The sequence below is a fragment of the Balaenoptera borealis genome, assembly GCF_965194805.1.
Source record: "Balaenoptera borealis genome assembly, chromosome: 1".
NCBI lineage: Eukaryota > Metazoa > Chordata > Mammalia > Artiodactyla > Balaenopteridae > Balaenoptera > Balaenoptera borealis.
In genome coordinates, this window is record NC_138860.1 from 40,797,924 (window position 1) to 40,810,047 (window position 12,124).

Below are 12,124 nucleotides of genomic sequence, written 5' to 3' on the forward strand. Positions count from 1 at the left end.
ATACAATGGAGAAAAGACAGCCTCTTCAATAAGTGGTGCTGGGAAAACTGGACAGCTACATGTAAAAGAATGAAATTAGAACACTTCCTAACACCATACACAAAAATAAACTCAAAATGGATTAAAGACCTAAATGTAAGGCCAGACACTATAAAACTCTTAGAGGAAAATATAGGCAGAACACTCTATGACATAAATCACAGCAAGGTCCTTTATGACCTACCCCCTAGAGTAATGGAAATAAAAACAAAAATAAACAAATGGGACCTAATGAAACTTAAAAGCTTTTGCACAGCAAAGGAAACCATAAACTAGACAAAAAAGACAACCCTCAGAATGGGAGAAAATATTTGCAAATGAAGCAACTGACAAAGAATTAATCTCCAAAATATACAAGCAGCTCATGCAGCTCAATATCAAAAAAACAAACAATCCAATCCAAAAATGGGCAGAAGACCTAAACAGACAATTCTCCAAAGAAGATACACAGACTGCCAATAAACACATGAAAGGATGCTCAACATCACTAATCATTAGAGAAATGCAAATCAAAACCACAGGAGGACTACTGGACATATACCCAGAGAAAATCATAATTCAAAAAGACACATGCACCCCAGTGTTCATTGCAGCACTATTTACAATAGCCAGGTCATGGAAGCAACCTAAATGCCTGTCGACAGACGAATGGATAAAGAAGTTGTGGTACATATATACAATGGAATATTACTCAACCATAAAAAGGAACGAAATTGAGTCATTTGTTGAGACATGGATGGATCTAGAGACTGTCACACAGAGTGAAGTAAGTCAGAAAGAGAAAAACAAATATTGTATATTAACGCATGTATGTGGAACCTAGAAAAATGGTACAGATGAACCGGTTTGCAGGGCAGAAGTTGAGACACAGATATGGAGAACAAACGTATGGACACCAAGGGGGGAAAACCCCGGGGGGGTGGGGATGGTGGTGTGCTGAATTGGGTGATTGGGATTGACATGTATACACTGATGTGTATAAAACTGATGACTAATAAGAACCTGCTGTATAAATTAAAAAAATAATAATAAAAAGCAGATGATTAATATTTAAAAAAAAAAACCCACAAGGAGGTATCACCTCACTCCAGTCAGAATGGCCATCATCAAAAAATCTACAAACAATAAATGCTGGAGATGGTAGGGAGAAAAGGGAACCCTCTTGCACTGTCAGTGGGAATGTAAATTGATATAGCCACTATGGAGAACAACATGGAGGTTCCTAAAAAACTAAAAATAGAACTACCATATGACACAGCAATCCCACTACTGGGCATATACCCTGAGAAAACCATAATTCAAAAAGAGACATGTACTACAATGTTCATTGCAGCACTATTTACAATAGCCAGGACATGGAAGCAACCTAAATGCCCATCGACAGATGAATGGATAAAGAAGGTGTGGCACATATATACAATGGAATATTACTCAGCCATAAAAAGAAATGAAATTGAGTTATTTGTAGTGAGGTGGATGGACCTAGAGTCTGTCATACAGAGTGAAATAAGTCAGAAAGAGAAAAACAAATACCGTATGCTAACACATATATATGGAATCTAAAAAAAAAAACGGTTCTGATGAACCTAGGGGCAGGACAGGAATAAAGATGCAGACAAAGGGAATGGACTTGAGGACACGGGGAGAAGGAAAGGTAAGCTTGGACAAAGTAAGAGAGTAGCATTGACATATATACACTACCAAATATAAAACAGATAGCTAGTGGGAAGCAGCTGCATAGCACAGGGAGATCAGCTCGGTGCTTTGTGACCACCTAGAGGGGTGGGATAGGGAGGGTGGGAGGGAGACACAAGAGGAAGGGGATATGGGGATATATGTATACATATGGCTGATTCACTTTTTTAAACAGCAGAAACTAACACAACATTGTAAAACAATTATGCTCCAATAAAGATATTAAAAAAAATAAAAAAAGCAGCCCACAAAACCTCATAATAAACCTATGAATTAAGATGAGATATAAATAAATAAATAAATAATAAATGGGTTACTTGTGGTAAGCTTATAGTTGGGTTTTGCTTTTTTATCTGTCTGATAATGTCTTTACTTAGAGTAAGACTATCTACATTTATTGTAATAACTGGTATGACTGGGTATAAATCTACCATTTTGTGATTTGTTTTCTACTTTTTTCATCTGTTCACTGTTTTTTTTTTCCTCTCTTCCCCTGCCTTCTTTTGGATTAACTGAGGTTTTTTTTAAAGTATTCCATTTTACCTCCTCTATTGGCTTATTTATTTTCTAGTGGTTGCTCTAGAGTTTATTCATCCTCCATTACCACAAGTTATCTTCAAATAATATATACTTGATGTAAAATGTAAGAATCTTACTACTGTATTAATTCCAACCCCCACCCCCATCATTTGTCTCACATCACACATTTTACTTCTATGTGTCATAAACTCCCAAATGCAGTTATTTTTTTCTAAATGGGCAATATTTTTTAAAAAAAATAAAAAATGAGGAAAGTCTTTTTTATTTACTCACATATTTACCATTCCTAGTGTTCTTCTTTGTAGATCTGAATTTACATCTCAAATAATTTTTCTTCAGCCTGAAGAACTTCCTTTAACATTTCTTATAGTACAGGTCTAGGTCTGCTGGTAACAAATTTTCTCAGATTTTGTCTGAAAATGTCTTTATTTAGTCTTAATTATTCAAGGGTATTTTTACTGAATATAGAATACTAGGTTAACTTTTTTTTTTCTTTCAGGACTTTAAAGATGTTGCTTCACATGTCTTCTGGCTTGCATTATTTCTGATAAGAATTAGTAAAAAATTCTTATTTTTATTCCCTTCTACATAGTCTTTTTTCTTTGGCTGCTTTATATTTTTCTTATCACCAGTTTTCAGCAATTTGATTATAATGTGTGCCTTGTGATTTTCTTTATGTTTATGCCACTCTGGGTTCGTTAAGCTTCTTGGATTTGTGGGTTTATATTTTTAATTAAACATGAACATTTTTTAGCCACTTAAAATATTTTTCTGTCCCTTGTTCCCCTCCTTCTAAGATTTCCAGTTACATGTATAGTAGTACAAATGACACTGTCTCACTGGCAATTTTAACTTTGTTCAGTTTTTCAGTCTTTTTTCTTTCACTGTCCAAATCAGACAATTTCTATTGCTATGTCTTTAAGTTCACTAATCTTTTCTTTTGCCGTATTTAACCTACTGTTAAACCCAACCTAATCAACCTTGAATTCTATATTCATCAAAACTATCTTTCAAAAATAAAAGCAAAATCAAGATATTTCATTCTTATGCTCTAGAAGTTCCATTTTCTTTTTACACCTTTAAATTTGTTCATTATCTTCTACCTTTAAAATTTTGAAAATACTAATAGTACTAAAATACTATTTTAAAGTCCAAGTCTGTTAATTCCATCATCTGTCATTTGTGAGTCTTTTTTCTAATTGGCTGAATTTTCTCTTGGTTATTTGTCACATCTTCCAGCTTCTTCTCATGACTAGTAATTTTTGATTGGATGCTAAAATTGTGGACCTTATACCTTTGAGTTTTTGGATTTTGTTGTCTTCAAAGAATGTTAAGATTTTGTTTTGGTGGACAGCCATTACTTGTCATAATCCTGATTCTGTGAAGGATCACTTAAGTTTTGTTAGGACAGGTCTAGACTAGTCTTCACTTTAGGGCTAGTTTAGCTTGATTACTAAGGTGGTGTGACCCTTCTGGTGTCTCTTCTGAATGCCTTGAGTGTTCAACTAGGTCTCTACAGTTTGGCCGGTTGGAACTCAAACATTTCTCAGCTCTGCATAAGCTCTGGAAATTGTTCAGTTTACAGCTTCCTGGTAATTATTCCCTCCCTAGTAGCTGTTTTTTGCCTGGCCTTGTGGTATTTCACCTTATATATGTACAGCTTAGCATTCAGCCAAAGATTCATAGCACTCTTCCTCTGGAAAGCTTCCTCCACCCCTGTACTTGGCCTGCAAATTCTAGCTTCCTTTGTTCTCTGAACCCTGATATCTAGCTCTTCAACTAAGCAAGACTACCATGTTTTACTTTGGTTACTCCTCCCTGAAAGGCAGTCTAAAAAGTGCCTCCAGGCAGAGGAAAGCAAGGACTAATGTAAAGTTTACCTTATTTGTGTCCCTTCCCTGAGGGATTACATTCCTGGGCTGCCTATTGGCCAATGTCTGAAAACAGTTAAACTTATATTTAAACTTGCATATTTTATCCAGGTTTCTAGTTGTTTACAATAGAAGGAAAAGTCCCATACTTGAATGGCTTCATGACCAGAGCCATTCCATTATATTTTAGGCAGTAAAAATAAAGGTTAAGTGCAAAGCTAGAATAGAAAAATGTAACGGACAAGCATCTCAAAATATTTTTTCTTAATAATCCTAAAAGGTTGGTATGAGCTAGATAATAACATTTATAATTATAAACATAAACCCCATCCTATCCCACACTTACTGATACTGGCTCAAGCACAATGTTAGCTGCTAGAGAAGCTAGCTAGAAGTTGGATAAGACAAGGTCTCTTCTCCCCAAAAACCTTCTAGGCTATGAAAGATATACACAGATTTTTGTAAAAACTATAGCGAATTTTATCAATGTCATGCTTCACTCTCTTGAGGCTCTTTTTAGCAGCAGGTCCTTCTTTATATGAAAGGCACAAAATATATAGTATCAAGAAGAGAAGTTTCAGAAGGAATCTACTCTTTGCAGTTTTACACCAGTATGACTGAAACCCAAAGAGCTCTCCTTCAAGGTACAATCTTTCTTTTCCAATTTTTCATTGCTAGGAAGGGCAAAGGCTAGGGGAGTGGGTTTAGGGGATAAAACGGATGGAGAAGAGTGAAGAAAGGTGGTAGGAAGTGGAGAGGGTGACAGTGAGAGTAGGATTTGAGAGCTGACTAGATAACTCCCTTCACCCCATCCCTGCTGACAATATGTGTTAAAAAATCAATCAAGAAAAATACTAATTTCTCTTATGTCAACCAACAGTACAATGACATTTGTGTGCTATGAGGTAAAATGAGTACGGCATGATCAGAAATGGCATGAGCCTGGAAGTATCAATTAACTGGCAAAAACTGAAAAATATGGAGGTTAGAGAACATTTTGAAATTTTAAAGGGAGAAGCTTAAAAAAACAAAACAAAGGGGAAAATGAACATAGATCAAAGAAGGATAAATGGAAAAATAAGTAAAAATTAGTATGTCATCGAAATATTAAAATGAATCAGACGAGTGGAAAAAAAAATAGCCAAGTGGCCTAGTCTGAGAGTAGATAGCACTTTAAAACAGAAGGCAAGGATTTTGGTACTGCCTTGGAAAAAAATGGTGAGTCAATGCTTTAGGATAGAGAAATTTAAAATGCTCTGTTGATTATATTCTCTTTGAGGAAGCTGATCTTGGAATCACAGGCCTTACTAGATTGGAAATATATTATACAGTTGAAAATGCATGTTCCAAAACAGAATACTATAGTGGGAAAAAATAATGGACCATTCTTCAATAAAAATATTTTGAACAATTAATCAGTTAATTAGAGAATGGAGAAGAATTTTAATAAAGCAAGAAGAGGAATATCTTTTTGTTTGGGAAACCAAAGAATAAAAATTTCAAGTTCAAGCTTAATTATACTATTAACTCAATTTTTTACAGCGAAATTTAGTTATAATATACCAGAAGAAAATGTTCAAATTCAAAGAACTTCTTCCTAGTTATTTAGAAAACAGGACACAGGAGGTAAGTAAACAATGGAGACAGAAAATCTAGGTTTGTCACTAGCTATATGACCTTAGGCAAATGCTAGAGAAGTTCTTCCTCTTTGTTTCTTCCTCTACAAAACCTCTTCCAAAACAATGTTGTGATGATTAGGTAAGATAACATATTTGAAAGTGTTCTGTAATATAAACTATTTAAATACCTTGCTGATTCTGGATCCAAAATCAGGGCTTCTATTGCGTGAGATATCAGTAAACAGCTCTGCTGCTGTCTGCATTATGTTAAGGTTATACATTATATATGATAATAGAGAAATGTACTATAGACTTTGTATTATATGAATATTAAACAAGGCAAGATGAAAATCATATTCTCAGTGAAGGTAACCACATGTTATTGACTCAAATAGTCTGTGGCTCTATTTTTTTCTTTTTAAGGGATATATGTTGTCTGTGATAGTTCCAGGAAGAGTACTTCAGAGGTTAATGTTGGAAGGAGGAACCACGCAACAGGCTTCGTGATTCAATCACAGAAACTTTTTTATCTATCTTGGATATAGGGGTTTCACTGATGAAAGTTTAAAACAACCACCACAATAAGGGTCTGTAGAGTGGTTACCCTGGAGGTTCCTAGGCTGGGGCTCAAGGGATCTGTTAACTCTCCTGAAACGGTATGCAAATTTTGGGGGGTATGTGCATATATGCATTTTTTAGGGGAGAGGGTCCATAGTATTCATCAGGTTTTCAATCACTAAATCAAAATGCCAGGAATTACTGATTTATAGGTCCTGCAACTTAAAAGCAATTTATCTCTTCCCTCCTTTCAAAAAGGATCTGAGGCTGCTAATAAGAAAATACGGAGAACTTAATGGGGGCTTAGGGAACATAAGTGATGACTGAAACGATTGAATATATCATTAATAAAGGTGATGGGAACTAGGGTTGTTAGCTGTGAAGAAAAGATAGGTGAAGCAAGACAGAAAATGGCTCTCTGGTGGAAAAATATTTTGTGCTGTCCATTGTAGCTCAAGTGAGCACAAAGTATTCAACACTGTTTGGACCTGGGTTTTGGATGCTCTTCCCAGAGGTGGAAAAAGACCACCACTGAGTCACCACTTTTTAAAAAGCCTGGTTGAAGTAAAAAAGTAAAATTATACTGCTCATACTAGGTTTCAAAAGAGAAATTATTATTTATGGTAAATCTGTAGGCTTATCTAATGTATATGTATATTTTAGTTAAGCGTATCTGAAATATTTACTCTACATTTAAAAGAATACTTCCAAAGAACAGGAAATATTGGGCAAGTTTAGGATACAGTTCTACATTCCTCAAAGTTGCGGAATCAGCATCAAAAGATGCCTGATAAAGATCCCCATATCGGGAAGCAAGGCTTCGGAATTCTTCCATGGACAGTTTCATCTATAAAGAAGGAAAAATATCAATTATGATAAATAAACAAATATGCTATCATTATTGTATAAACAACACAAAAGCCAAAACATAAGAAAACAATCCTCAAACAATAAAAAAAAAAGAAAAAATATTTCAACTCTTTTTCATTTTCAATTCATTCATTTTTATAAACCCTATTAAAGAAAATTAACAAAGATGGCAAATGAAACTACAAATGTGTACAAGATTACAATTTACACATGATGTATAGAAACAAAAAACATTGCATTTTTAGCTTCTTCAAAGTTTCACTAAAATAATATGGTTATAAACATCCCAAAGTTTCTTTAAAATGTATGTCCTTTCTCTTTATATAAATATGTAGCATCTAGTGAGATATCATCAATCACTCTGTCATTTTAATAAGACTTCAGGCCTGTTTTTTGCAACACAGATGAGTTTAGAAGTATTTGATGTTGCCTCTGAGTCAAACCGCTGATTTTTAAGTTTCAGAATTTTTCATCTCACAACTAACCTCAAAAACCTCTAAAGTGTAAATAAAAACTGCACTGAAAATAAAGTTAAGACATACCTGATTGGAGATGCGACCGCACCGCTGGAGGTCGTTCCCTAAGGTCATGGCAATTGTTGTGGCAATTGCAGGTGGCGGGCTTGTCTTGAGGCTACTACAAGTACAGATAAGTTGAGAGAAGGCTTGGAGAAGGTCAATCCTGAGCTTTACAAATTCACACTGAAAACTTAAAGGATTCAGTGGTGTACTGGCAGCCTGGGGAATAAAAACAAGCTATATTTAAGACAAAGTAAGCATAAAAGGAAGATGCTGAAGGACAAAGGATTTGTCAGAGTCTGCAAAAGAGCAGTAGTTCTAATGATGGATAAACACCTACATTATTAGGGGAGGATGTAATATTAGAAAGAAAAACTTATTGTCATTAGCATCAACTCTGAAAAACTATGTTCCATCAACACTCAGGTTCCTTACTTCCTACACTTGCAAAGACCCCACAAGACATGGGTTAGCTAGACCGTCATCTGTAAGATATCATATGAGGGATGCTTCACAGACATTACCATTCCCCCCAGATCCCCTTATCACCTTCCTACCTTTCTAACCTGAAATACGCATGCTGGAATCATTAAACAGAATTTTTTAAAGTTGGGAGGGGGAGAAAAGAAAGGTGAGGGCAGGAGAAGTATATTGTTAGACCATCACTGTTAAAAAAGTATGCTGCTGGCAGAGGTGAGGAAAGAGCCAGCCAGACCATGTGGGGCCTTCAGACCACAGGCAAGGTTCTGGATTATATTTTAAATGCAGTAAAAAGGCAGTTTCAACAACAATAACAAAAACAAACAAACAAACAAAAAAGCATTTTGCCTCATGGCTGCTTTCTTCCATAACTAGCCCAGATTAATTTTAAAAAGAATGTCTCATTAGACACTTGAGAATGCACAGAGAGGCCACCAAGGAATAGGTTATAACACACAAGTAAGTTTCAGTGAGAATGGAGGGGTGTCAGGGATAAGTCTTGAATAGCAAAAAGTAGCATTAGCTAGGTAAAGGGAGCAAAGAATGTAAGTTAAGCCAGCGTGGGCAGAGAACTAAGACAACGTTTAACTATTTATCAGCTATCCTAGTGGAGAACCTAGCATGGTGCTTTCAACAAAAGGCGTACTAAAAATATGCTAACTTAACAATAAATGGAGGCGTAATGAAATTAACTTTCTTCCCAGCATGACTCGCTTAAAACATGCCGATGCCGTTCTTAGATAGTATTTCACACTATTCTTTTAGCAGGAGAGCCTGGTGTGTGACTTGAGGTTCTAGAATAAGTTACAATATTATCCATCTGACCAAGTATTGACCTTAGTGTAGTTCTCTCTAGTTTTAAGTGTCAAATGATAGTTTTATTATTTGGTGGAATTCATATTTTACTCTAGGAAATAGTTCGCCACTTCCTGTATCCTTTATAAGAACATACACTTGCTCTAGTATCCCTCTCAAATTGCAAAGTTACAGCTATATAAAATTATGTAAGCTAGAGGTAATAACTGTAATCAATATATTGAATTCTGTGGTTTTCAAACTTTTGGGATGTTTTGTTCTAATCATGAAACAGCACAGATTAGGGATATTAAAGAGACTATTTCAATTGTTTTTAATTTCTTGGAGATTTGATTTGCTCTTATAGGAAGATAAATTCCCCCTTCCTCTGCCCCTTAAGCTGCTACTTGCTATTTTTTATTTACTGCTTGTCAATAACTTTAGAAGGGTCAGGGATACAAGTGGGTATATATGATATATATACAGTTATACAGTGTAAACCATCTTACCAGACAAAAAAACATTTGCAATATTGTCCTAACATGCATTATGAAACTGAAAGCGAAGCAAGATGTAGTTATAATGAAAAAGATTTACTGCTACTCTGAATTTATTTCTGACTAACAAGAAATATTTGATGATATAAGATGGTAACTTTGAAAGTGATTGTGCATCTTACATCATGTTATACTGAAGGAAAACAATGTTAGATATAGTATGCATGTTCAAAAAGAACAGAGAAAAGATAAACGTGTGATAAAGGTCAATCAAAGACTTTAAAAAGGTAACATCATCCATGAGAGACAGAAAACATATAAAAATAAAATTTAGACTATAGCGCTATGAACAATGCCAATGAGAAATAAAAGGGATATTATTTACTTTTCTTTACATGGGGTCTAAAGCTTAAAACAGAAGTGGGTTCTAAGGTCAGCAGGTAAAGCAAAAATTGTATATAGTCAAAATTATCCCTGAAAATTCCTCAAGAAGGAACTACTTCCAGTAAACTTAACATAGGTGAAGGAACAGCAAACTCAGAGCCCCGGCGTACAAGCTAATTGAGAAGAACTGTGCCCACTATTTAAACTGCTATTTTGTGTCCCCATTATTTAAATAGCTACTTTCCCTCATTCTTGTTTTTTCTTTCTTGATTTTTTAAAAGTCTAAACATACAGAGGTAAATCTGTGTTAAACACACATATAATGCTACTTCACTGAATTTCTGACTTGTGGTACATATTCTGTTTTCTATATGGAGCAGCTAAAAAAACCAATGTGGCTGAAAGGAAAGCTACTTGATAAACTCAGTTAAAAATATTTATATATATTGTGGTAAAGAACATGTGACAACCAAGAGTAAACCACAGCGCAAACAATGGACTTTAAGCCCCTAGTAACCACCACCCTACTTTCTGTTTTTATGAATCTGACCACTTTCATTTAAGTGGAATCATATAATATTTGTCTTCTTGTAACTGGATTATTTCACTTAACATAAGCTCAGTTTTTGAAAGAATAAGCCAAGCTTAAAGCAATGGTAGACTAAATTGTTTAAAACCAGACCTCCTGCTAAGAACAAATGGAAAACTGAGTAAAATATTATGAACATCTATCTAAAAGCACTGAAGAGCTACTAAGGCAACAAGGAGCCAAAATCATGGAGAGATGGGCAATCCAAGAAGATAAGACTGACATCTGGTGATATTTGCTAATTTGAAAGCTGCTCCTGGGAGTCTGAGAAGCTGAGCGGAGCTTTCAGCAGTCTCATAAGACTAAGAGGGCTGTGGAAAACACTTCCGGCTTTTGGCTGTAACTTCAAAGGGCTATACCCTAGGAGTTAGGAGAACCAAAAATATACTGGCTCTTCCAAGGACTGAAGCTTAGCTCTGAATCAGTTCAATCCTTGGCTGGATTCAGGTAACCTGCCCTTAGCCTAACTGCCTGCCAAAAGCAAGAATGACATAATCATTGTAATTTTTCACACACACTGTCCAAAACTAACTAAAAAAATAACTGAGTATACAACAAAGACAAAATTCCTCAAACCGAAAGGGGGAAAAAAGGTCAAAGACACAAACCACAACAGATCCAGATAACAGACTATCATATATGAATTTCAAGATAATTACAATCAATATGTTAAAGAACTTAAATGACAAGATAGAGAATCCTGGAGAAGAACTACAGAATATAAAATAACCAAATGGAAATTCTGGAACTGGAAAAACACAATAAATGAAATTAAGAACTTAATGAATGAGTTTGACATGCTGATTAGACACAACGTAAGTGAGAATTACGGAAATGGAAGATAGGTCAGAAGAAAATAAAGTATGGAGAGATAAAAAGGTGGAAAATGAGGAAGAGAATATAAGAGATATATGAGTCATGGTAAAAAGAATTATCATGGGTGCACTACGTCCTAAATGATGAAGAAAGGGACAGAAGCATTGGCTGAAGAGATAATGGCCAAATGTTCCATAACTGATCAAAGTCATCAAGCCTTATATCCCAGAAGTACTATGAACCCCAAAAGGCATTTATACTGATAGTAGTATAAACTGGAAACCACCATAGGCAACTTTTTGGTAGTATTTATTAAAGCTGAACTTAAGTGTATCCTATGGCACAGAACTACCATCCAGAAGATATGCACACCTATACCAAAAGATGTGTGTAAGAAAGTTCATAGTCAAATTATTCTAAATAGCCCCAACCTGGAAATAACTCAAATGTTTCTCAAAAATAAAATGGATAAAGAGATTGTTATAACAGTTATCCAAAAGAATATCACAATGAAATGAAAATGAACAAACTAGTGCAATATGCAACAAAAAGCATGAATGCATCACACAAATATAAAGCTGAGCAAAGAAGCTAGAATCAAAAGCATAATACTGCATGATTCCTTAAATAATAATGAAAAACAAGGCAAGACTAATCTATAGTTTCAGAAATCAAAAGTGACTTCTACAGAGAAAGGTAAAGGTAGTGACCTGAAGGGAAAACATTTCTTAAAGTGATAAAAAGCCACAAATCAGAAGATAATATTTGCAACTCATATAACCTACAAAAGATTGGTATCTAGAACATCCAAAATGAAAAGGCAACCTAATGAATGGGAGAAAATATTTGCAAA

The 12,124-nt window shown here is 34.9% G+C and overlaps 2 protein-coding genes across 3 annotated transcripts in view; both read right to left on the reverse strand.

The window, feature by feature from the left end:
• The window catches only part of RD3 (RD3 regulator of GUCY2D), a 411,139-nt gene extending 405,193 nt beyond the window's left edge, over window positions 1-5,946 (reverse strand). Inside the window, exon 1 of the mRNA XM_082400739.1 lies at window positions 150-5,946. The gene's annotated coding sequence lies outside the window, so the exon portion shown is untranslated. The remainder of the gene's footprint in view (window positions 1-149) is intronic.
• INTS7 (integrator complex subunit 7) overlaps window positions 1-12,124 on the reverse strand; it is an 88,211-nt gene that overhangs the window by 15,614 nt on the left and 60,473 nt on the right. For both annotated transcript variants that reach the window (XM_082399752.1, XM_082399753.1), the window contains 3 exons: window positions 7,735-7,929; window positions 7,066-7,169; window positions 5,953-6,021 (listed from right to left, as the gene is read on the reverse strand). In XM_082399752.1, coding sequence (XP_082255878.1) covers window positions 5,953-6,021; window positions 7,066-7,169; window positions 7,735-7,929 — 368 coding nt within the window. The remainder of the gene's footprint in view (window positions 1-5,952; window positions 6,022-7,065; window positions 7,170-7,734; window positions 7,930-12,124) is intronic.